The sequence below is a fragment of the Aulonocara sp. 'chitande type north' Nkhata Bay genome, linkage group LG5, assembly GCF_057382095.1.
Source record: "Aulonocara sp. 'chitande type north' Nkhata Bay isolate Kocher_YH1m ecotype deep benthic linkage group LG5, A_spYH_male_GT1.1, whole genome shotgun sequence".
Lineage (NCBI taxonomy): Eukaryota > Metazoa > Chordata > Actinopteri > Cichliformes > Cichlidae > Aulonocara > Aulonocara sp. 'chitande type north' Nkhata Bay.
In genome coordinates, this window is record NC_141348.1 from 21,731,223 (window position 1) to 21,757,993 (window position 26,771).

The following is a 26,771-nucleotide window of genomic DNA, read 5'->3' on the forward strand; positions in this document are numbered from 1 at the left end:
GACGTCATCTAGATTTTACACTTTTTTTTTTTTTTGCCCTGAGCGAAACCTGGCAGGTTTAAAAAGTTATCAGTAAGTAAAATGATTATCTGTAGTAAAAAAAAAAATAGGGACTGTCTAATGAGTAAAATAAATGTAGTTGCGTTAAAGGCAAAATATTTCCCCAGGATTTTAGAAACAAGCTAATAGCATATTGCATATTTAGCTTAAACTAAAATTACATAAATACATCGTATTTTTTATGTTTATAAAAAAATACGAGAACAAATATCTGACCAAAATTTACATTACTAACATTACTACTATTAACATTACGTCAAAGACAGCCAAAGAAAAAAAAACACTTAAATCACGTTTCTTTAACTTTTCTCGCGATGTTCTGGGAGCTTTGCTGTATACAATCCCAGCTGCTATCTAAGCTAAAGCTAAATTAGCTGCTACTTATTGATTGCAATGTAGTCAAGTTCACACCAAGTATCAGTGAAGGGGCTTCACGGGTGGTTGGGATATGGAGTTAAGAAATATCAAGGACCAGGTAGTAAATACAGCTTTTTCTGAACTTAACATTAAATAACCTGTCGGTTCTCACAACTGCAATCAGCTGGCTAGTCATGTTAGCGGCGTGACGAGCAAAGTTTTCTGCAAGGATGGCTAATGTCACAGACTCCTCACCCCGTAAAGATACATGTAGTTTAAGCTGGAGTTTCTGTAGAGTTAGATGTCTAATGCATTAATTTTGCAATGTACTTAGAAACTGTATCATTATGATCATTGGTATTCCTGTAAATACAGTTGAAAACCCACAAAAATTATTGTAAATATACATTTCACATATATTTGTCGTTTGTACAGTGGTTAGATTTGATTAGTCCACACTTAATTATGTGCCACTGCATTCTGAATATTCCCAGTAGGAAGAAAATGGATGTGTGGGTGGACGTGCTTGAGACAGTTCAGTTTCTTTTTCTTTAGTGACATGTGACAAATTAAAATGCTTGTTGTTTTTTCTTCGGTTGTCTTTGAAGCAGGCTTCATAAGTCTAATTATACTTTTTACGAAAGTCAACTGAGTCATTGTAATCTTTCCTGTACAGTGCATAACAAATTTATTACACCAACTGTCATTAAAAACAAGAAAACAGTTTTAGAAATCTGTCAAAATAATTATGTAGTTGGTCATTAGGCAGATAAACTGAATTCACATTTTTCTACCTAAATTTGAGCCTGCACATTTATCTGAGAAGCCAGATAGGTCATTCAACAACTAAAACAAATTTTTCCATTTTGGAATAACTTAATTAATAATTAAATTAAATAACTTTAATTTGGTATCTTAATCAAAAACTAATGATGTGCTTTACAATTTTTTCAGCTTTTTTGTAAAAAAGTAAATTTGAAACTTTGTGGGTAACCACATTACTTATATTTTAGCGTTAAAAATATAGCTTTGATGAAAGAGGTTGTGCATGTATGTATTTATGTCCCTGTAGTTTTTGATTTTCATGTTGAATTGGTCCTATATGTATATGTCTACAAAAAAGTTGTTTGATTTACCTGTACTAATTTTTCTTTCAGTCCCCATTGGTCCAGGCCATATTCAGCCGGAACACAGAAGATGTGACATTTTTACTGAACCACAAAGAAGATGTCAACTCACTGGTAGTGTTACTCAGTTTTAATTCAGGAGTTGTGTTACAAATTACAACATGCTGAAGGCTACTTGCGATTGCACATTAAATTTGTATTTAGACTATAATTTTATATATTTTTTTTTAAATCTCAGGACCAAGAACAAAGCACACCACTACATGCTGCTGCTTATATGGGCGATGTCATTGTTATGGACCTACTTATTAGTTCAGGTAAAAGACAAAAAAAATTGTGTGGTTGTAAGAACAAAATATTTGTTGTAATGACTGATATAAATTAGTCGTATGCAAAAGAACTGTAATACCTCAAAACTGCACAAGCAATAAAACCTAGTTTTGCTTTTTTGTGCTCTCTTACAGGTGCAAATGTCAACGCCAAGGACCAGGGGTTGCTGACTCCTTTACACCGAGCAGCTGCCTCAAGAAATGAAGTAAATTACTATTGTCAAATGGATTTTAAAAAGTCAGTGACAGTTAGCTCTTAATGTTAGACTTATCCTTTTATTTTGTTTTTCCTGTCAGAGGGCTGTGGAGCTATTGCTGAAACACAAAGTAGAGGTTAATGCACGGGACAAGTTCTGGCATACACCCCTGCACATGGCAGCTGCAAACTGGGCTACAGGTTGTGCCAAAGCCCTGATACCACATGTTTGCAGCCTGGATGTAACTGACAAGGCAGGAAGGACACCGCTACATCATGCAGCGCACAGTGGTCATGGGGAGGTAAGCTGAAGAGTCTTCTTACTGACGTTTAACTATTTTAAAACTATTAAAAGCTATCTTTTAATTTGGTGTTTTTTAATAGGTAACATTTATGATATTTTATATTATTATATATAACATTTTACATTGATTTCCATTAGGAAAGTGAATGATACGTTTCTGGGGTTTGGGTAATTGTTGCAGCACGTTTAAAAAAAATTACCTGTTAGGTTGTATTCATCAGCATAGATGAGTTTACATAGATGAAGTGGCTACATCCTGATATTGTGCCTTTAACAGATGGTGAACGTGTTCCTGCGTAAAGGTGCAAATGCATGTGCCAAGGACAAGAAGGAAAGGCAAGCAGTCCACTGGGCTGCATCCCTCGGTGAGTAGAGACGCTCCTAACAGACACAAATGTATCTTGAATGTAATTTTCTTTTATGAGTTTTAAAGAATAACAGAAGTCTTCTAGTAACTAACAGTATGTACAAACTGGAAGGGATTGGCCTTGACCTTAACAGTGGGATGCTTTTGGGATAAAATAACACTTTCTGTTGTCATCACCAGTGTATGTTTTGTGCTTGGCTGAAAACACAATTGTAAGTGTGCAAGAGTCCTTTAACAGAAAGGAGAGGTCAGAGGTTTAAATGTGAGATATTTTAAATCTTTATACAGTAGTTTCTATATGTTGACAATACACACCACACTTGTAACAATCATAGTTTCTAAGTTACAAGTCTTTCTGTCAACTTTCGACCAGTAAATTATTCAGTTGACCTTGAAGTTTTATCAGAATTCATTCAAAACTTTTCTTGTTTATAGACAAGATAACACACATGCATTCAAATGCTACCAAACACATAACCAGTGTATTCAAATGAGACCAGCTGTTGGCCAGACTGTGTGCCGTTTAATCCAGCTGTGTAACTAGCAAGTGTTGAGATGTACTAGCGTCACAAATATTTGTAGTAAATATGAATCTCTCGCTCTTGTTTTTTTCTTTTTTTTTTCTAAGGACATTTGGAGGTTGTGAAGCTGCTGTTGTCTCACAGTGGAGATGTGATGTGCAAAGACAAGCGTGGTTACACTCCACTCCACGTTGCAGCTGCCGGCGGACATTTAGACGTAGTCAAATATCTGCTGAGACTGGGGGTGGAGGTAAAGTCTACTGTGGTTGGGATACATTGCTTTTCCCACAATATATCCTCCGAAGAACCGAAGACAAAAAAGTATCTTTCAGTTTAACTTTTTGTTGTGATTTGCTGCTTCTTTGGCGCTAAAAGAGGCCATGAGATGTCAATGAAAAGCCCAGGATGTCCTCTGTTCAGCACATCAGGACTTAGTAGGTTAGCTTAAATAAATCAAAAGATAATCAAAACAAATTTCCATTACAGAGGAATAAAAGAATAAGCTGGATCTCAGGAGGATATAGTTGGTATTTTTTTAATGTTTGGTTTATTATGTGCAGGACAAAAAGTTTTAAATATGTTTAAGCTTTCTGCTGAGTTTCTTTTTCAGAATTAAGATATTGAGACACTTTCTGCTCAATTTTAAACCCCAAACCAGACAGTCAGTGGTAATAAATGGTTTGATAAAAGGTGAGGCATAAATAACTTGTGTTGTGTGGAGCTCCAGGATTGGCTTTATGTTGTTTTCCAGGCTGTACCAACACTTATGCTGCTGCATTGTGAGTGAATCCAAAATAGATGCATAAATTCAGTACTTGCCCCCTTCCTGATTTCCTTTTTTTTTCTTTGCACATATGTCACACTTACATGTTTCAGATCATCAAATTTTTTAATTAGACAGAATTAAACAGAAATAACCAAGGTAAATACAAAATGTAGTTTTTAAATAATGATTTCATTTATGAAGAAACAAAAAACTATTCAAACCTACCTGGCCCTGTTTGAAAAAGTTAATGCCCGCCCTTGTTGCACTATGAAATAACTGAATAATCATGTTTTTTTGGAAAGCTGAGTTCAAGTTCATTACTGCACCCAGACCTAATTAGTGCCAGACCCACTGAATCAAGTCACTTAAATGGAACCTGTCTCACAAAGTGAAACAGGCTAAAAGATCTCAAAAAGAAAGGCATCATGCAGCGAGCTAAAGAAACTCAGCAACTGATGACAAGTCTGGAAAGAGTTAACATTTCCATTTTTAGCCATTTATAAATGGCTATAATAGTGTTTTTCACACAGGGCCAAGTAGATTTGGATACCTTTTCCGCTTAATAAATTAAATCATAATTTAAAGACTGCAGTTTGTATTTACTCAGGTTATTTGTCTAATATTACATTTTTTGATGATCTGAAATATGAAATCTGGAAGGGGGCAAATACTTCTTTACATTTTTTATTTCTTTTTTAAAACCTCACATATAATGATCTACGTCAGCCGCCCACTGATATAATCTGCAGTATTTCTTGGGCATATGGCTCTTGTTATTTACAGCAAACTGTTTTATACTCCATTGGTTTATGTATTTGTCTATATATTTTGATATCTGCTTCCAGATTGATGAGCCCAACATTTTTGGGAACACAGCGCTCCACATGGCCTGTCACACAGGGCAAGACACTGTGGCCACTGAACTGGTGAACAGTGGCGCCAGCATCAACCAACCCAACTACAACGGCAACACACCATTACATCTGGCAGCTGCCTCCTCCAGCGGGGTGTTGTGTCTTGAGCTCCTAGTCAACAATGGTGCTGATGTCAGCGTACAGGTTAAAAGGATGATAAATAAGAAAATAATCATCTATTGGTTGAGGGGATAATTGGCTGGAAGACTGAATGTTTTCTTTTTGTCTAATAAACAGAATAAGAAAGACATGAGCCCTTTACATATGGCTGCAATGCACGGACGCTTCACTGGCTCGCAGATTCTCATCCAAAATGGTAACAAAGTGCAAAATTTGGTGTAATGTGACTGATAATGAAAAGGGTTCTTAAAATATCTAAGCTCGAGAGACACCTATCCACGCATTTTTTTTCCCTCCCACTTACACAGGGGGAGAGATCGATTGTGTTGACAGTAATGGAAACGCTCCTCTTCATGTTGCTGCCAGACATGGTCAGGAGCTGCTGGTCAGTACTCTGCTGACAAACGGTGCTGATAAAGGCAGGTAGGTCTGTGAGTCATTGATCAGTTGTATAAAATGTATTCAAAATTATGACATCCTTGCCTCCTCGCAACCCCCTTGCAGTGACTCTGTCGCTGTCAAGTAGCTTTCCAACTTGGCACATACTTACCAAACGTAACAATGTCATCATCTCTGCAGACAGGGAATTAATGGGATGCTTCCACTGCATTTGGCGGCGCTCTACGGCTTTCCAGACTGTTGTCGCAAGTTACTGTCTAACGGTGAGAATCTGTTTTGAGTCACCCCGTTTCAGAATCACATTTCTTTCTTGTTACATTTTAATTACTAACACCAGCTCGTTTCTGTTGTTCGTCTTTGTTCAGGCCAGTTTTACAACATGGCGCCAATGCTGACGAATGACCAAAGTGTGGGGTTCGACATAAACATGTTAGATGATCATGGAAGGACGTGCCTGCATGCAGCTGCATCTGGAGGGTGAGTGGTGCAGACTCTAAGTAAATGCTTTTAATAGCTGGCACAATTTTGTCCTCGTGCACTTGTAAATAGAAGTCTGAATTATAAGTGCATCCATGTATGACAAGTATTATTAGTCATCAGTAGCTGTGTAAATTTCAGAACATAGTAATGTTGTGAATTTTCTGTGTTGTTCAGCCACAACACAGAGGTCAGTCAGCGATACACTACGAATGTCAAAGGAGGGTAAAACTATTGTAAAGATCGTAATGCCAATTATTTGTTGTGTTGTTTTCCGAGTCATAAGGTTTGAGGCAGAAATAAATCAACAGAAAATGAGCTTAAATGATAAACTTCAGAAATATTTGTGAGTTATGCACTGCACTTGTGAGACACTTGGTTCTCAGTTGAAGTCTTTATTTTTTTTATTTTGCAGGAATGTCGAGTGTGTTAATTTGCTGTTAAGCAGCGGTGCTGAGCTGGATATAAAAGACAATTTGGGAAGGTAAGCAGTCCTGAATGGCTGGAGGTAAGAACTGAACTTTGGTGTTACCTGATGTGTCCTGTTTTGCTTTGCAGATCTCCTCTGCACTACGCTGCAGCAAATGGGAACAGCCAGTGCACCATCTCCCTGGTGAGAGCTGGTGCAGATGTCAATGAGCTGGATCTGACGGGCTGCAACCCCCTGCACTATGCTGCTGCTTCACACACCTTCTCTGGGTAAGAGTCTTTACTGACATTTTAAATTTGCACATTTCACTCAACAACATGAAAGCATGGATCCATCCTACCTTGTATAAATCGTTCAGGCTGCTGATGGTGGTGTAACGTGTGGCAGAATTTTCTTGACTCGCTTTGGACCATTTTGCACCAATTAATATTTTTTAAACACCACAGCCTACATGAGTATAGCTCCTGACGATGTTTACATTATACTCATCTTCTGATGGCTCCTTCCAGCAAGATAAAACAATCTGTGACAAAGCTTGAAATCTGGTTTCCTGAACATGACAATGAGTTCACTGCACTCAGACGACTTCCAGTAAAGCACCTTTGGAGTGTGGTGGAACGAGAGATGCTCACTATGGATGTGCAGGCGACAAATCAGCAGCAACTGTGTGATGCTGTTATGGACCAATATGAGGAATGTTTCCAGCACTTTGTTGAAGTAGCTTAAAAAGTGCTCATCTTTTTTTCCACAGAGGGGGTCCAAACTCTGACTCAGACGTCAACGTGGAAAAGCAACATGAAGCCTCTCTGTAAGTCATATACGTCACATTTATATATTATACTGTTTGTGCTTTACCATGCAGAATCTAGAGTAATTATCATTTTAAATTAAAATTACACAGACAATTGGAGGTAGTTTGGGTAACTTTTAGTAATGTTCTTTATCAGGAATTATTTAAAGAGTTGATAGGAACAAAATCAGAGGACAGAAAAATGACTTTAATGGAACTTGACGTTAGTTCATAAAGACACAGACTTGTACATTAACGTACATTAAACTCTTGTAAAGTTTAAGTGTTGAGACTGTGAACTTGTTTCGTTCAGGTGTTTAGACTACTTGCTTGACAACGGGGCGAACCCAACTCTGAAGAACAGCAAGGGATACAGTGCCGTTCACTATGCAGCTGCTTATGGGAACAAACAGCATTTAGAGCTGGTCAGTGGTGTCTTCTCATTTTTCATTTAGTTCATACATTTTCTTTTTAACTGACTGCAATCTGGACCTATTTGGAATTCTGTTACTTTTCCAGCTCTTGGAAATTTCTTTCAACTGTCTTGAGGAGGCTGAAAGTAATGTTCCAGTCAGCCCTTTGCACTTAGCTGTGAGTATAAAGTAAAAACCTTGAAAATTATGCAACTAGCAGAGGTCCTGCTAGTTTACATGCTTTCAACTGTATTGTCTTCATGCATTTTGTCACTGCAGGCATATTTTGGCCACTGTGAAGCTCTGCGTTTGCTTTGTGAGACATTAGTGAGTCTGGATGTGCGGGACATTGAAGGCCAAACTGCCCTCCACCTCGCTGCTCAGAAGGGCTTCTCCCCATGTGTAGAAGTACTGTTGAAACATCAAGCCTCCTACACACTGAAGGAGCACAAGCACAAGTGGACAGCTCTTCACACTGCAGGTGTGTGCATCTCAGTACATATTTGTGCCCATACAGTAATGCTTAAGTGTGTTTATCTTGTATTTTTTAGTGCCCCATTGATGGATTTGGGTTGATTTTGTTCTGAAAGTAAACAATGCAGCTTTTTGGTTAAGATTTGTTTTTTCTTTTAAACTTATGTTTTTATCTTTGTGTCCCTTCTGCTCGAGCAGCTGCTGAGGGCCAAGTGGACTGTATCCTCCTGTTAGTTAACATGGAACAAAGTGCTGACATCATTGACAGCCCAGACACACAGGGACAGTGAGTCACTTTGCATCTTTTGTGTTCGGTGTATTTATTTATTTATTAGTCACGTAAACATGGTTATTTGTGGGCGATTTTAATTATTTATTGTGACATGACACTTATAAAGTAAATAGTCTTCAGCAGTGTGTGTCATGGTCCAACCAGATTAAATTTTCATTAAACTGATACTGATTGCGTGATAACAAGGTAAGCGCAGAAAGGAACAGATTTTATCAGGCATTAAAGCAACGGTTGTGTATATTGATAATAAATTGTCTTTTAAGGTAGTAAAATAAAATAAGAAGATAAACAATTAAGTATTGAACATCTATGAGAAACCGCAAAAGGATGCAAATAACCATGAGGGATTTATGCTTCTGTGAAAAGCTGAAGCAAAAGTCATCGTGTCATGCAGTCTGAGGCTATTGTGATTGGCCTGTTTCTTACCGTCGATTCCTCCTGTGCATTTCTGGCTACTTTTTTGCAAAAACTACTGGAACATATGTGAGGGAATGTAAAAAGAAGTGAAAAACTCGAGTGTCAAATATGATTAGCTTTCGTTGAAAAAACAAAAAACCACGGGAACACAATGTGTCTGAGTGTGTTCGCTCAGACACCATATGAGCGAAAATAACTTGAAACACAACTTTCTTTCTTTTTTTTTATTTTTATAAAGCTCTGACTTGTATTATGAGTATGAGTCTGTGGTCTGAAAGAGAGTCCTGTAACTCTGTCTGCAAAATATAGTATATAATGACCAATGTTGGGCAATTAATTATATAGTTACTTCTTCAAAAAAGTTACTGAGTTTTGCAAACAGCAAAGTTTTTTTTGCAGCTGTTTACCTAAAAATGCTGCCAAGGCATTTTTTTTTAAAATAAACATTTCAAACTATTTACAGAACAATCAGCTGTTCTGCATCAAATCTGATGCCACACAAATGATTTGTGCCACTCCAAAAAATTATTTCTATCCACTATAATAAAAAGGAGAACAACAGGCTGATACCTGCAGGCCTGACAACAGGAGATGTATCACTTCTGTAACACCTGTAGCACTCAGCAGTCGCCTCATTGTTCTGTTGTTTTTCTGGCGTTGTTTTCGCTCACAGGCGGAGAGCGCTTTCAAGCATTTTCCTTATAAGATGCCGTTTTTACTGTTTCTTCCCGCAGTAAATATAAACAACGATAGTATTCAGGAAGAAAACCAAACATTGCAGATAATATTTATCATAACTCTGGTTTTACGTGGCCTATCAACACAATTTAAAAACTGGTATAAAGTCCACACTTTTTCCGTCAATTGTTCTGTCAGTCCTGCTCACATCTCCAATGGTTGTACACGTCATTAACGTGGCTTCACTCCTCATCAGCCGCTTTGCTAGCTAAAACACCGGTGTCGGCACATAAGGACGCTGTCATAGCCTGTCAACGACGTTGATTAGCTGCGTATATACGAATGTGAATCGCGTTATTGGCTGGACTATGGGATAAGGTGGTATCGTTGTAATCCCATACTGGAGCAGCCAGTCACTCACTGACTAACACTGCAAAACAGAATTGTTAAAGTATTAATTTCATTTCAGGTTAGATTTTTTTTTGTGCGCAACGCAAATTTTCTGTGCGCAGAGACCGTGCCAGCAGTGCGCAATTGCGCACGTGCGCAGCTTAGAGGGAACATTGATCCCCACAAGGAGTGAAGACCTGTGAGGAGAAAATAGTCCCAGTATTGTGTTAGTTTTTATTGGGCTGGCACTGATTATAAAACAGCCTCTTAGGTTCTACAAAGATTCACCACATGAGTCTTAGGCTACGTTCACACTGCAGGTCTCAATGCTCAATTCCAATTTTTTGATCAAATACGATATTTTTGTCTGCTTGTTCACACTACAAATAAAATGCGACAGCAAACGCGCTCTAGTGTGAACCCTCAAAGTGGCTGCATGCGCAAAAGAAGACGTCACACACAACGCGCTCTGTTTAGACCCAGAGCAAACTATATTGTTTGACTCATGGCCGTTAATATAAAGACTTCGGACTTGACGTTTCCCAATTTTTGCTTTAAGTTATTTTGTTATTTACATAATAATGTAAATAACCTAATAATTATCCTTATTGCTGTTTTAGAGGAGCGGTGTTTCAAAGGATAGTTGCAGATTTCTGTCAGAATCTGCAGATTATACAGTATAAATAAAATGTTCATGTTTCTCCAACGTTGTCTTCCCAACAGTTTCACTGACATCTACACTGGATGGCCAGGAAGCGTTCACGATGTCTTCTCGGGCGCTTCTCCGGAGCTGATAATTGGCGCCTTGTCTTGTGTCAGTGACGTAAAAGACGGATTTAATGCGAATTGACCATTCAAACAGCAGTCGCTTTCTAAAACATCGGATATGTATCGGATTCAGTACCACATACGAAAGTGACCCAGATCAGATTTGAAAATATCGGATTTGTGCCGTTCACACTGTCATACCATGATCGGATTTGGGTCGCATAGGGTCAAAAAAATGGGATTTGATGCGCTTTCGCCTGCAGTGTGAACGTAGCCTAAATCAGCAGATAGTTGAAGTGACAGAATCATGCCTACAACTGAATTCTGCTTGTTGTACAGGACGGCTCTCATGCTGGCAGCTCTCGGTTGCCACACCGACTGTGTCCACATACTGCTGGAGAAAAATGCAAAGCCTGATGCTGCAGACAAACAAGGCTTCACTGCTTTACACCGAGCTGTGAGTGTGTGCATGTCGCACGTCACTTCTTTTCATTGCACTCAATAATTATTGCAAATAGAAGATTATACCTTTACCACCACCCTCGTGCCTCCTGTCACATGATATCTTGTGTACTCATCCTGCAGGTCATAATGGGCAGTGAGGAGTGTGTGTCTGCTCTGCTGGAACATGGAGCTTCTGCTCTGTGCCGAGACTCTAGGGGGAGGACCCCGCTGCACCTCGCAGCATCCTGTGGTCACACGGAGCTGCTCCGCTCTTTGCTAAAGGCTGCAAAGAAAGCTGACCCTCTGGACTCCATGCTGGACTACAAAGGCTACACACCCACTCACTGGGCTGCCTACCATGGTGAGACATCAGAGCAGCACTTCATGTCAAATGAGCAGTTTATAATTAAGCCGTTTTAGCACAATAGACCTGCCTGTTCATACATCATTTTTGTGTATCATGAGACACTGCGTTTTATTGTGCATTAAGTCATTTAAATAAAAATGTAAACATCAATTATGTCTCTATTTGTTTCCAACCTTTCTTAGGTCATGACGGATGTTTATGCATTTTACTTGAAAACAAACTTTTTAGCATCCAGGAAGGAAGTCTCTTCACCCCATTGCACTGTGCTCTGTGAGTTATTATGTGCGCACACATGCTTTTTAGAAGTCAGCTTAAATAAATTTAGTGTAGTTCTTCACATTTTAAACACCTCTGTTTGCCACATGCAGAGTTAAAGGGCACGAAGCTGCAGCAGACCTTCTAGTGAAGACTTTTGGCCCTCAAATTGTCAGCATTAGTGACGCCAAAGGAAGGTAGGTAACTTTCATTCAGACGGTTTCATACAACACAGCCAGCAGGTGTCAGTAAAGTTAATGTAATAGTTTTAGGTTTATTTTACATGTGGCATACATTTCCCAGCAGTCATAATACACTGCTCATATTATTTTTTATGATTGCTACTCATTTAAAAGTGGCCTAATTTGAAATGTACAGTGTGATTTATTTATTTTTTCTCTATATTACATAAACAGGCTCTACTCGGGCTACTACTAAAGCTACAAGTTATTTTGTATGATTCGGTTTTAATGGATTTTTTTGCATCACCTTTCCCAAACTGGACAGTGTTTTCTCCTTCGTGGGCTGTGAATATTTCTGCTCATCTAGTATTTTGATGTGTTCCTTGCTTGAGTTCAGGACCCCACTGCATGCTGCTGCATATTCAGGGAACGTTGCTGGGCTGCAGCTGGTTCTGGCCCAGGGAGCACAGGTTAATGCTGTGGACCACTGTGGATGCTCTGCTCTGATGGTTGCTGCTGCCTGTGGACAGACCAGAGCTGTTGGTATGTGTGAAACAAGGAAGTCCTTTGAAATGTTTTTGTTTCTTTCTGCACCTGGAAACCTTTAAAAACTATCTAGACTATTTAGAGCTGGAGAGCTTCTTTTCTCACATCCCTCAGTGATGGTTTCTTTTAATAAACCACTTTGTTCCACTGTTGCACTGTCATGTGAAAACACCAACCAACAGCTTGAGGTGTAGTAGTCTGGGTTTGTTGATGTTTACTTCCTGTATTTCAGAGTTCTTGCTGAACAAGGCGACCCCAGACCTGACCCTGGTGGATTTCAATAACAACACAGCCCTTCACTTAGCCTGCAGCAAGGTCCCATACACACAAACAAATGGGTGCACTAAATGCATGCAGTGTCACACAAATAGTTGCATGAGTGTAGCAGGAGATCAGTTTAACATCCGTCACAGAAGGTGATTAGAAATGTAATGCATGAAAATCAAGTTTAATATGTATCATAACTGTTGTTTGTCGGCCTGTCTGGAGTATAATTCTGATTTAATTTGAACTAATTCTAATAGTAGTTTTTCTTATATGAAACCTGCATATGCATGGCTCATAATACTAAGTACTTGTTTTGAATTTCAGTGAATAAAGCGGATGGTTTTAACAACATTAACATGCTTTATTCTGCAGGGTCATGAGATGTGTGCCTTGTTAATCCTGGGAGAGATCACCGATTCCTCACTCATAAATGCAAGAAACAACGCTCTCCAAATGTGAGTTGTCTTGACGTAGCAGTCAGCTGATCTCCATAAACAGTTATCTGCAGAGACACAAGAAGGTTTCTGGTTTCTGTTTGTTGTCCAAGTATTATTGGCTGGCCACACTGGAAGCCCAGAAACATATAATCATGGTAAAAAGAAAATACACCTTCCCTGACAAAATAAAAAAATAGTCTTATCCTTAGCAGGTCTTCAAGCAGCAAAGTGCACTCTTACTGCTTCCAGGTGCTGCTAATCAAATAAAATTGATTAACTGCTTCTCAGCAAGCATGAGCAGCTCTATAAAAGGGAAGGTTTTGGCAGTTTTGCCAGTCTGGAGCATTCAGTTGTGTGTTAACACGATGTCATGCCTTGTTCTGCAGACAAAGAGAAAATGTGACAAATCTGAATGTCTGTTCTGAAAAACATAAATCTCACTGTAGTTTAATCTGTCCTCAGTGCACTGTAGTCAGACCTTTTATTCTCATGCAGGCCGCTTCACATTGCAGCAAGGAAAGGTCTGGCGACTGTTGTGCAGGTGTTACTGAGCAGAGGAGCAGCAGTCATGGCTGTAGATGAGGAAGGTAGGTTGGGATTATATTTCTGTGATAAGAATACCAAAGCAGGTATGTTCAACCTGCGGAGGATTGTGTGGGTTACTGATTTGCCTTTTTATCCTCTGCAGGCCACACGCCAGCTCTGGCCTGTGCCCCGAACAAAAACGTAGCAGAGTGTCTGGCCCTCATCCTTTCCACCATGAAGCCTTTCCCTCCCAGAGAGGCTGGTCCTAACACAGCCTCCCACTTCAGCCCCATCCTGAAGAACTGCACTATCGCTGCCTCCTGCGGGGCCAGTGGAAACCTGTGCCATGCCTGAGCACAGGACCAAATTCACACTGTCAGTCAGTGTTAGCCTGTAAGCCACTTTTGTGACAAAAATGCAGCTTCATCCCAGCGTAACCCAAAGTCACCATGAACACCTGTGGTCATGCATAGCTTTTTGTCTCTCGTGTCATGGCGTTTCTATACATGACAGCATATGCTTGCTCGCCAGTAGCATAAAACCTAGTCTTACTCTAATATTAGCTTTCACATTATTCTCTCTATTAAGAGTGTAGTTATTTTAATGAAGTACTAATCTTTAGATATGAATGGAAGGTTTAAAATAAGCACACAACACAAGCCTCCCCACCTGAACCTCATCCACTATCAGTATTTACTTTTATTTAAGCAACATAATCTCAAAACTCCATGTTTGTCTTCAGTTGATACGAGTGCACAGATGCTCAGGTGTTTAGTGTCTGTGTGTGTGCGTGTGTGTTTGGCTTAGTTTTCATATTACTAGATGCTGCTTCTAAATATAAATATTTTAATATATCTAACAGGTGCTGTAAACCTTTTATGCAATTAATAGCACTATTTTCTTATCCTACGCACGGTGTAGCAAACACTACACTGATAAAAAGCCACCTATTATTCTGATATTATCATGATTTTAAACTTCAGTTAGCCTACCAGCCATAAGCATGTTTATAGTTTAAATGAGAATTTAACAACTTTAGTGTATATAGCACTCTTAAAATGAAGTTAACCTTGAAAATCCCAAATTATTGGATTAACCTCAGGTCAGTGTGTACTGTAATCCCGGTGCAATAACAAGCACTGCTCAGACTGGATGTTACATACTCGTATAAACTATGAGTAAAGTATATCAGTTCAATAATCCAGACAGAGAAATGTCAAATAAATAATCAACGCATTAGTTGCTGTGAACACTTTAAATACATTTAAAAAATTTCACAAGGCTTTAAATGTCGAGTAGAAATGGTAATTGTTGAATTAATTTCGAGTCCCAAAGCATCTTTGAATTATTTTTTCTCATAAACGTTTAAAGACCCAAAGATGATTATAATCTATCACAAACACACACATTTGAGAAGTTGGAATTAACAGATACCCAGCTTGTTTTTTTGTTTGTTTTAATGACATGCTGTATTATCAAAATTCGTGTTTGATTTAATCAGTAAAGCATGAACAGTTAGGTGAGTTATAAGGGGTTTTGTTTTTTTCTATACAAGATCTCAGTGGGGAAGAAACCCAGAGTCACAGCACGTGTTCAGGAGCTAGCGTTGATCTGTTCCTGTTAAACATTTGCAAACTTTTGTCATTGTTATAAAGAAAATTGGTGACGACAAATTAATTTAGATACATAAAATTATCTGTGCTGCTACAAACAAGCCTCACTGCCTCTCTCTTTAAAGATCAAACTTTTTATAAATAGTGTTGTGCATCAAATGTTTGCCTTTTTTTTTTAAGTCAAAGTCAAAGGCCAGACCTGCAGCTCAGCTGATGCCATTTATCCAAAAGATATTTTCTTCCTAGTTATAGCCGCTGTGTTTTCTTAAAATGCCTTTAAACTATTTGCACTCTGACATCAAAGTTTACAATTTAATGAGGGCATCTTTCCTAGGGTTATGGTGTTGTGTTTGGAGAAAAAAATAGGGAGAAAAAAATCTGTTAGGCATTTCTAAACACAATGTGTAATGAAATGTTGTGAATAACTTCAGGAATTTCCCTGTTGCAGTGTTTCATGTGAGCAAACTGTGTCTTCCGTACAAGTTACTCAAATTTGAGGATGTCACAGCTTGAAAGTGTGGTTTGGTTGTGGCTGGCATTCATAATAGGCCGGAATAAATGAATCACCACCATCTGAAGAAGTCTTGCTGTCTTTATTTTATTATTTCAAAATATTATTAGAGTTTGATAAACGGAAGCACCGATCTGGGCTCATCGTCTTGTCTGCACCCTTGTGTTCTTCCTTAGAGATGATGCCCGCTGTGTAAGGAAACAGATTTTTGTGCTGGCTCGATTCATTTTTGTCAACGAAACTTTGAATACATCAGATTAGATTTATATGAAAATCTTTTTAATTTTGGTTTTCAGTTCAGTTAGTTTCTTGAATGAATTTGCTTGTTACCCTTTTATTGTATTAAATATTACTTTTAGTTTTGTTTATTTGTTATAGCCTGATCTTTAGCTAATCTGGAGCTGTGTGTTACACTATTCCTCTCTCACACCAACCCTCTAAATGGTCTCCATGAATCTTGAGCCAAAATTTGAAATTTGTGATTAAGTCGAAATGTTATGATACCTAGTGGGACATTTTGAGGTAACTCAAATAAAATTTTGACCTGTGGATGGCCAAAAAAAAACAAAAGTGGGGGAAACACGCTTCCTTCATTTCCTGGATTATTTATTTTATTTTATAGGACTAAATTGTTCAAAGAAAAATCGTTTTGGTTTAGCTTTTGTTATTATTACTACTACATTAACTTTGGTGTAAATCACTACAGTCTGCTCTTATAGTGTTCCACCTGGTGCCTGGAGGTCGATAAAAATCGCAGCACGTCACTAAAGCCTGTCCTCACCCGGCTGCCGTCGCCGGTCCGGGGTGTCCGTCGCCGTCCACTTGAGCACCTTCAGTCACCAAAATGGCGAATGTGGTGCTGGAGTTTAAGGTTTCTGCCGGTGATTCAGAGCCACAGAGTCGCCCTGTCCTGATCATCGGGCAGCACACCAACCTGCAGCAGGTCAGCTGGAGCCAGATCAAAGGAAAACTCCAGCCGGTCGTTAGCAAAGAGGTAATCTTATAAATGATAACAAAAGCTCGGTACCGGCTAATGTTAGCGTCACGCTAAGCAAAAGTTAGCAAAAGCTAGCACAGCTAAGTTATTTCATGACACAGCTAGCGAAAAAGAGTCCAAAGGGCAAAGCTATAACGGTGTCAGTGTAGGCTACTTAGTAAGCTAAGAGCTACAATAGTCAAGAGATGTTTGCGGTCTTATTTGTTTTAGGGTTTTTTTTCCATTATCATTATTATTGTCATAATCACAATTATTATTATTAGTATGACCGTAGAAGTAAATCTCACAACACCAGTAATTCGTATTTTGCTTACTTCCACGGTTGCCCGGCTGTCACATAACTCCTGGATGATTGTAGGTTAGAAAAGCAGTACTTAAACCCAGACAGTGGTCATTAACCTGTCTCCGAATAGGATTTTGCAACTGGAGCATTGACGAGGTTAAAGTCCCAGTCTTCAGTATCCAGATAACTAATGCCGTACTACTGCAGCATATCGCATATGTGTAAACTTATTTTCAACATAATCGACATACTGTCGATGGAGTTTGTCCAACGTGCTCCTGGTGAGTGATTAGATCACTGGTGGTGGATTTGGTGGGCAGACTAATACGCTCAGAGTCATTGAGTGTGACAGTTTTCCAATCAGCGTCGGACTGTTTGTGTACAATGATTTGCTGAGACACTGTTGGCCTGCTCCATGAAGCGCTCTGATTATTCTGAGCATGTGTATGTACCTTCTAAGGTGATAAGTGTGAAAGCATCTGGAAACATTGTGACACTAGGAATTTTTCAAACCCAGTATCTCAAATTCCCATCACCTACTGGTTCACTTGCCTCTTATTTTAATCTGGTGGAAGCACTGTGTACATACTGCTGACTGGTTATAGTCTTTCCAAAACATTCCCAAAACCGCTTTGTAGATTCCTGTCATAAACATCTGGAATAACATATTTAATATTAATAGTGGATTATTATTACATCATCAGAGATTGTTGATTTCCCAGACTGCTTGTACTTAGTTTACAAAGAGTAAAAGAATTAGAGGATTTAACAAAAAATGTTTTTCAAAGCTTTAACATCTTTGTGGTGAGTCAGAAATGTCAATTTTTCCTCATGTTTTCTCAGATCTGGCAGGCAGCTCTGAGTGCTTTAAACCCAAACCCCACGGACAGCTGCCCCCTGTACCTCAACTATGCCACAGTGGCCGCCATTCCCTCAAGGGTCAGCAGGCACAACAGCCCGTCTTCTGCCCACTTTGTGTCCCGCCTGGTCCGTTCCTGCCTTCCCGGAGGGAATAACCGCTGCATTGTGGTCAGTATTTTCAATCAGAATTGTTTCCTGTTTGTTCTTCGGGGAAGTCAGAGGTTACTTTAAGCTACAGAACAAATCTGTTCTTTATAGATGCCCGCTTTCTGTGCCATGGGACTTCTGGGAGTCCCATGGCACTCAAATCTGGGTCATCCAGTGGTGAGGTTGTTTGCTTCACGAAGTGGCTAACACATCTGCTCTCCAGATGGTGTGTGAGCGTTCAGATGTGTTTGCATCCTGCTGTGCTATGGCCCGGGCCTTCCCCATCTTCTCTCGCCGCTCCGCATCCTCACGCAGAACTGAGAAGAAGCATGTGACCGTGGAGTTTGTGATTGTTGGGCAAGATGCCAATCCTCTGGAGGCTGCAGAGCTTGAGGTACTTTAAAGTTTTGGGTTTTAATTGTTAGTGCTGCTCATAATTGCCTTTTTTGTGTGTGTGGGTGGTCTGCCATCACTTAATGGCCTTTGTTTTTCATCCCATGTTCAGTGTCTTTCTAACGCTGCTGATGGAGTTCGACTGAGCGCTCGCATTGTGGACACTCCATGCAATGAGATGAACACAGATCACTTCTTAGATGTTAGTGAAATTCTCTGATTTGCATAAACTTTGTTAACCTGTAACACGTTTCCATGAAAACGTTACCTGTTAAGCTTCTGTGTCCTCATTTCAGTTTGCCCATTCTCACATTAGGCTATAAAGTTAAGTCAAACTGTCGTCTATTTATTGATGTTAGTAACAGAAAGTGAATATCTTAAGATATTTGTTTACAATATCAGGAGTTAATTTCGCAAACCCATTGCATCACTTACATATCGACAATACTTTTTTATGTACACTTTAATACTTTTTAATTTTTAATTTAGAAGTAAGGAGGGTTGAAATCTGTTAAAACTAGTTTTAATATTTCTACTGCAGTTTTTCATCACAGCCATAAATTTCTGTTTCAGGAAATCAGGGCTGTGGGGAATGAACTTGGAATCACTCCAGTTATCATTCGTGGAGAGGAACTGAAACAAAAAGGGTTTGGAGGTACGACCTCTGCGCATGCCTGTGTGCTTTATTTTTAGCTTGAATTGTCACAGTTCTCCAGAATTGCTATGTCAAACTTTTTTGTTGAGTGTGCTTTAGCTAGAGAGACTCATGGTGCAACTCTAATGGAAAGAAATGGTAAACAAGAAAGTCAGCTGTGCTGTTCACTGTGTCTGGTTTCAACTGAAGACGCCAACAAGCTTTAAAGCATGGAGAGAATTTAGAAAAAAAATCTAATACATTTCTTTTTACACCTCAAATACTAAACATGCATATATACAGGAAATACTTGGTTGAGATTTCCCTAGGGACACCAGAGTGATGGATTTTTGGGACTGATCCCTAGTAGCATATTTTGAAGCTAGGCTATATATTGTTTTAGTGTTTTAGTGTTGCGTATAAGAGGCCGTAATGAAGTGCTAGCTAAAATATGATCCTAAAAGGACAAATCAGTGGCAGGCTGTAGTAGCAAAAATGCACTCAATGAAAAATTGACTTATTCTTTAAGGACTAAAATGGGCACCTATAGAAAACTGTGCCTGTAAGTCAAAACATGGGTCAAAGCTTAATTGTGTAAAAGTCTGAACATTTCAGATCACTGAAAATGCTTTTCTTTCTTCACCCTCTCAGGTATTTATGGTGTTGGAAAGGCAGCAGAGCACCCTCCTGCGTTAGCGGTACTTAGTCACACTCCTCAAGGCGCTACCCAAACAATTGCATGGGTGGGCAAAGGAATTGTGTATGACACTGGTGGACTTAGCATTAAGGGAAAGGTATGCTTCTGTTTCCTGTGGAGATGATAACTAATCATCTATTTAGAAAAACAGACCTGCATGCCTCACTTGAGTATATTTTACAGTGTTACTGGGATAGCTGATAGATGAGTTGTCTGTATATAGAAATATAATTTAACAGGAATAGAAAATTATGTTAATCAAGTGGAAAAATGCAACAATATTTGGCTTAACTCATGTATTTCACCTTAACAGTGCACTGAGTCATGGTGTGTTAGCACAGAATTTGTTGTGTGTACCCCAAACATTAATCTTCACTGTGATCTTGTGGACCATGTTGCACCTCCAAAGTCTCTGTCTGCTGTAATCTCTTAAGTTTGACAACTTTCAGTAAGCTCATCCACTGTCTGGGCAGTCTGGATGATCCTGGAAACCTCCACGCTGATCTTTTAAATAAACTCTAAGCCTATTCTCAGTAATCTGTTAGCAAGCAGCACCTTTTATATTCACTAGTTCAGCCAAAAAGCTTTTCTTACTGTAAATGAATTTATAGACAACTGGGTTGCTGTCCTGCTCACTGCAGAAGAGATCCATTACATGTAAATAAGTTGTGGTTTTTCCTTCTTCTAGACCACAATGCCAGGGATGAAAAGAGATTGTGGTGGAGCTGCTGCCGTTCTGGGAGCATTCAAGGCCACCATTAAACAGGTGAGGTGACAGAAGGATCCCACATCAGCTCTCACGGCTGTCATTTAGGCCTCAGTCTCAAATGACTAATTGGGAAGTAGTTGCTGGCTGTTGCTAAATGAAGCCAGTCGTAAAGAGGCTGCTGCACTAAAAACCTCTTTTTGATTGTTTTGGCTGCTTGTATTTTTTTTATTATTTTTTTTTTTTTTTCATATAAAGTATGTGCAACTGTGACAATCTGCTAGCAACATTGGCAGTTACAAGGAAGTTTTAGGTGCAGCACTTTATACCAGCCTCTGTCTTCTGTTTGTTTCAGGGCTTTAAGGATAATCTCCATGCAGTGTTTTGCCTCGCAGAGAACTCAGTTGGACCCGCAGCCACGCGACCTGATGATATCCACATTCTCTATTCTGGAAAGTGAGACTTTTTTTATTTATTTATTTTTAAGTAGTAATATATCATTTGCTTGGAAATTGATTTGACACACTTGGTATCAAATTACCTGTGTGGTTTGTATTCAATGTCTCTCTGCCATCAAGGTGTGACTGCACATAAACTGCGTCCGATATCATTTTCCACGCTAACTCGAGAGGAATGAATGTGGGCAGTGGTATAAAATGTCCATTCTCCCTTTAAAGGTCAGTGGAAATCAACAACACTGATGCAGAGGGCAGGCTGGTGCTGGCTGATGGAGTAGTGTATGCCAGCAAAGACCTGGCTGCTGATATTATTCTGGATATGGCTACACTGACAGGTGCACAGGTGGGTGACTCTCACTAAACCAACCACTGCAGGTGCCCAGATCAACACATTCTGTACTGTGAGGCAGGTGCTGCTTCATAGCTGAAGTCTCTTTGTTTCTGTTGCTCAGGGAATCTCCACAGGAAAGCACCACGCAGCTGTGATGACAAACAGTGAGCAGTGGGAAGCTGCAGTTGTGCGTGCGGGCCGCAGCAGCGGGGATCTCGCTCACCCTCTGGTCTACTGCCCCGAGCTGCACTTCAGCGAGTTCACCTCTGCTATGGCTGACATGAAGAACTCTGTGGCAGTAAGTGGCAAAATCCACACGCGTGGCAATAGGGCTGCTCGATTATGGCAAAAATGATAATCACGATTATTTTCACTGAAATTGAGATCACGATTATTTGACGATATTTATTTAACCCTTTAAGACCTACTATAGAACCAAGTCCACCAGAGCTTATATTATTTTTTTTACATGCTGTAGTGCCATTTGTGGGAGCATTTCAAGTTGCTATACATCAATACAACTGTTATAGCCCATATTTTAATAATATGTATGCATTAAGTCCATAGTAATTACATAAATTGCAAAAAAGTGCAATAAACTACAAAAAAAATTGAAAATCGCTTTTGTTTTGTTTACATATATTTCTACTTGGAGAAATTTAAGAGGTTTATCCCTCAAAACTTTAAATACAATAAAGTTGCAAAAAATAGTTTCCCACCACAGGAAATTTATTTTGAGTGTCTTCATAGTTTTATTTTGGAGATACAGCAATTTTTATATACTGCAGGAGAAACAAAAAACAATCCTATGATGCAGATTTGCAAAGAAAACAGCATGTGCATCATTTCACTGTGGGAAGTGTTACGAACAGCTGATAGTGTTTCTGGAATATTATGTTTTTGTTCCTGCAAGCGCTTTTTATGCAATTTTTGCAAAGCTATATGTGGAACGAAACCGTGACCGAGGACAAGCTGATGGCATCAGATGTAAGTACAACTCCTCCGGTTTCATATGCAAAACAAATTATTGCGCTAGCTTACACGGTTCAGGTTCTACAGGGATTTAAAAATAGTTACGCAAAACGGAGCGTGCTGCTCTGACCGGCTTTAAAGGGTTAACAATGACTTTAAAAAAATAATATAAAATAGTGTGCAACACCACTGAAGTTTGTTTTTTTTAAACTCTCTTTTCAACCAACGGCAGTCACTCTCCAAATAACTTCTGCTTAGCTTTCCGAGCTTCCCTCGGGTCCTCTTAATCAGCGGTCTCCAACCTTTTTTGCGCCACGGACCGGTTTATGCCCAACAATATTTTCACGGACCGGCCTTTAAGGTGTCGCGGATAAATGAGGGAGGGGCTAATAATCGGCTCAGTCATTTTTAATGATCGTTGAAAGCCCAGATCGTAATCGTGATTAAAATTCGATTAATTGAGCAGCCCTACGTGGCAAGACACAATCCATATCAGACACGGAAGAATTTAAAATACAGGGATTTCACCACCTACTTCAAACAAGCTCAGTTTAGCTCGTTCATCTTGGTACTATCACATGGGTGGCTCAGGAATTTTGCACAGTATAAATTACAATGAAATTTTTATTTTATTGTTGTGTAAATCATTATATATTCCTTACTTAATGTATAATGTGTGTGTATGTGTTAGTCCCGTAGGGAAATTACTCCTCTGCATTTAACCCATTCACCCAGTGAAGCAGTGGGCAGCCACCAGTGCAGCGCCCAGTGCTCAGGGGTACCTCCAGGTAGCCTTCAGTGAGCCGATCATGGGGCAACCACTTTACCTACTGAGCTATCTTTGCCCCCCATTAAGTCCTTTAATATTGACAAAATCTGGGAGATGTGCTTCCAGAAAGTGACCTGACACGGTTGGATGAAGAGATGTGACCTCACCATTTTTAAGTTTTTACAGCACATAAAACCACTGATCTCTGCTAAAGAGAAGAAAAGAAACAGAAGATTTTATGAGTTGTATGGTTTTGTGAATTTTGTGCAGACTTGTTATCGTCAGACTCGTCGATAACAAGTGTGACGATTTTCCAAAATATCCAAGCTTAGGGCGATCCGTGATAACTCACTAACGGAGATTTCCCGCGTTAATGCGGTTATGGCGTTAATGTCATTTTAACAAAATTAACACTGACAGCATTAGTATTTTTTTCAATGGCTGTTATAATTTATTCAGGCTTGGTTGCTGAGGTGCGTGTGTGTTTTGCATTGACAGGATCGGGAGAACGCGCAGAGCTCCTGTGCTGGCCTCTTTATTGCATCTCACCTGGGCTTCGATTGGCCCGGTGTCTGGGTCCATGTTGACATTGCCGCTCCTGTTCATGCTGTGAGTATCCCATGCTTCACTGTGTGGATGTGATTTTTAAAAAGCAAGCCTATGAACACATTTTTGTTAACTAAAATAAATCATTATGTTGTTCATGTTCATACATCACCAGCAATACAGTGCGGTGCACTTAAAACACCGCTGCAGCACGCACATGGATAGAGTCTGTTTGCTGCTTTTCGTATGGCTTATTTAGTGAGTCACCAATCCACAACAGTGATAATACAGTGCAGGGTTTTCAGTTTTACTACTGTTTACGTTTATTGGATTGTGAAGTCAGGGTTGGTGGGGATTTTCTGACTTTCTGAGGAGGAAATTTCGATTCTGAATTTCCAGTTTCCTGCTTCAGATGGAGTGCAGCGTGTTTTTTGCTTCAGGTTCAAGTTGGAAATTGTAGTGCATCACTGAAGTTGTTCAGAGTACTGGCTTTAATCACACCTACAAATTTGTGCCAAGTCCTTTTTTTTTTTTTTTTTTTTGTCTTTTAATTATATTCTTATTGAAGAAAGGAAAAAAAAAAAAAAAGGGACTTGTTACAATAAAGTGCATTGACATTATTTAGTCAAAAAAAGAGAAAAGGAAAAGAAAAAAGCAAAACCCTTTTTCTTAGTCCTTTTGTTTTACATTCTGATAGCAAAAAAATAAAATTAACTCATTGGCTTGACAATGTGTTACATAATGCAGCATGTTTAACTTATTTACAAAAACTACATTAGGTACATATTATGAAGTTGAGGGTCAACCTGACATTGTTCGATACATGGGAGATACACCAAGATACACCAATTCAGGGCTGGTCTTACCTAAATTAAGGGCGGATGGGGGACACAAAGCTAATCCATTTATTCCATATTTTGTAGAATTTGTCTTTCTGAATTTTTAAAAAGAATGTCAATCTTTCCATTTTAAATATTTCGAAAACCACATTAAACCAATCCTCAAGCGTTGGCGGAGTTGGATTTAACCACTTTCTGGTTATTGATTTTTTGCTGGCTGCTAATAGCGCTTGTAAGAGTTTTGTGTCCCCTCCCCGGACCGAGCCAGCAACCAAGCCCAAGTACAAATTTACAAAATTGATGTCAAATTTTATCTTAAAAACCTCACACAAAGTTTTATGGATTCCCAGCCAGTAATTTTTTAATTAATTTTAATTTTTAGTAATTTTTCCCAGCCAAGTCAAGTAAATATTGAGTGAAGACTCTTAAGAAGTAAAGGGCTTTGCTGAATGTTTGAGGAAGTTGGCACCAAACACCACTGTAAAGCCTCACCTCTGAGCTAAACATTAAGGAAACCTTTGACTGAGCTTATAAAACACAATCTGCAAAGACTGTGTGAGTAAAGCTGAAAGGAGAATTAGCACTGATTTAAAATGAGACTTTACCGTTATTTGACCAAACTGTCCAGCTGTGTCAATCCAGTGGTGTTTAGGTTTAGAGCGTATTCGGAAGTGCATAAAAACGAACGTGTAGAACAGGAATAAAGTGGTTGCCAGTAAATGCCGTGACGTTCTTTCTATCAGGGATGTGCATACACTTGTCTGATTTCCTTGCTACACAGAGACTAGAGGAGCTGCTTTCTGGCGTATGCTTCCTCAATCACTGCGAAACTTCCCATTGTGTTTGAACAAAACAAGATCAGCTGACCTTACTGCCTGTGACTGGTCGACCTTTAAAATAAACTGGTTTTATAACTTTCCTGCAGGTGGTTTCCTGATGCTCTGTCATGGTCTTGTGATTCAGTTCATAAACAACAGTCCTTACGCAGGCTTTCTCTCTAATAAATCTCCATATTTGTGGTTGTCTTGTGTTAGAAATTGGTTTAAAAAGCTTTGTTGTGGCAACTTTTATGCTGAATCAGGTTTCCAACAAGAGATTATGGCAGCAATAACTGAATGGAAAGTGGAGGATAAGGTTATTGGTTTTTAAGAGCTTTTCTTCTCTCTTGCAGGGAGAGCGTGCCACAGGTTTTGGTGTTGCTCTGCTCATGGCCCTGTTTGGTCAGGCATCCGATGACTCCATGCTGAACCAAGTTTCTCCTCTGGGTGCAACCACCAACGCGTCCGAAGACCACATGGAGCGCGACTGCAAACGGCGAAGATTGGTCTAATGAGGGAAAAGGGGGGGGGGGGAAATAAAATAAAAGAAAACACACCACGGTTCACTCCCCCGACTGCTCCTGTGCCACCACACACTCAAACTGTTTAAGCAAGTGCTTGTCCAATTTAGAGATAAAATGTTTTAGAGTCTGTGTTCTGTGTTTGACTTGACCGAATAAACCAGATAAAAATGAGTCAATCAGATGTGGTATAAATGATTGTGATCAAGCACAGGCCCTCATTTGTGCTCGTTACGTGGCACTTGCCGCACTGATTGCCTCAATAGCTTCTTCATTATTCAGTTCTCATTGGTTATATTAAAATGTAAGCAAACTTCGAGTTAAATTAATTATTGATTCATTCTTCCTTTTTTTTTTCTTGTGTTTTTACCAGATTCTACAATTAATGCAGTTGAATTTTTTTTTTTTTTTTTTTTTAACCCCATACCTCAAATGTTGCTTTCCAGTGTCCATTTCATCAGCAGAAATTTTTGTAATTTCATGCTTTATGCAAACAGAGAATAACGCCATACATGTTGTACTTAGACGTTCTGAAAATCACTGGCTCAAGATCAGTGAAGATAGACGTGTTATCTTTTGTAACAACTGCACTTTGTTAACGCTTTGTATCTTTGGACTGCCTAATCTCTGGACCAAAATGAGTGCTCACTGCACTTTTTAACAGTTTCACTCTGTCACATGACTGCTGACATGCTTTGTCAGCATAAAACACACAGGCCAGACGTTAACTGTAAGTTGAAGTGTTCGTTTCCAGCACAAACAAGTTTGTTTTTTCTTCTTCTATTCGTATGACAATCGTGTTGTCCTTCAATAAAGGTGGTGCCATCTGTCATCTGTGTATGTAGATTCAGTCACTACAGAATTAATAAGCTGAAGGCTTGTTTGTTTAAACAAAACAAACAAAAACAAACAAAATGATCTTATCCCCTCACATGACTTCAGCAATGTCTATCCAACTTGGCATGCCAAGTGCTTTTATTTGTAGTGCGGTTTGCTGTGCTGGTGTCTTGTAGCAGATCCCCAGTTATCATCTTTCCCTGTCATTAAAATTTCAAAATAGCCA

The 26,771-nt window shown here is 39.3% G+C and overlaps 2 protein-coding genes across 3 annotated transcripts; both read left to right on the plus strand.

Moving 5' to 3' along the window:
* Nucleotides 1-395: 395 nt before the first annotated feature.
* On the plus strand, nt 396-15,797 carry ankrd52b (ankyrin repeat domain 52b). Of its 2 annotated transcripts, XM_086292071.1 has the most exons (28): nt 396-535; nt 1,575-1,658; nt 1,783-1,861; nt 2,009-2,079; nt 2,171-2,371; nt 2,651-2,738; nt 3,369-3,511; nt 4,873-5,085; nt 5,179-5,257; nt 5,370-5,484; nt 5,641-5,723; nt 5,826-5,937; nt 6,353-6,421; nt 6,496-6,636; nt 7,119-7,175; nt 7,471-7,582; nt 7,677-7,748; nt 7,850-8,051; nt 8,243-8,330; nt 10,929-11,046; nt 11,175-11,394; nt 11,583-11,670; nt 11,769-11,852; nt 12,235-12,380; nt 12,616-12,698; nt 13,023-13,105; nt 13,583-13,674; nt 13,776-15,797. In XM_086292071.1, the coding sequence occupies exons 1-28, from the start codon at nt 509-511 to the stop codon at nt 13,964-13,966; spliced, it is 3,141 nt and encodes a 1,046-aa protein (XP_086148197.1). In that variant the 5' UTR covers nt 396-508; the 3' UTR covers nt 13,967-15,797. The 2 variants fall into 2 exon arrangements, 1 of the variants encoding a protein (XP_086148197.1); XR_015129089.1 differs by lacking the exon at nt 13,776-15,797 and having other exon boundaries at nt 12,616-12,799; nt 13,583-13,673.
* Nucleotides 15,798-16,513: 716 nt separating this feature from the next.
* On the plus strand, nt 16,514-26,538 carry npepl1 (aminopeptidase like 1). Its single transcript, XM_086292072.1, has 12 exons — nt 16,514-16,730; nt 17,860-18,045; nt 18,248-18,418; nt 18,530-18,619; nt 18,991-19,072; nt 19,703-19,845; nt 20,437-20,514; nt 20,810-20,910; nt 21,132-21,255; nt 21,365-21,541; nt 23,483-23,593; nt 25,541-26,538. The coding sequence occupies exons 1-12, from the start codon at nt 16,581-16,583 to the stop codon at nt 25,697-25,699; spliced, it is 1,572 nt and encodes a 523-aa protein (XP_086148198.1). The 5' UTR covers nt 16,514-16,580; the 3' UTR covers nt 25,700-26,538.
* The last annotated feature ends 233 nt before the right edge of the window (nt 26,539-26,771 follow it).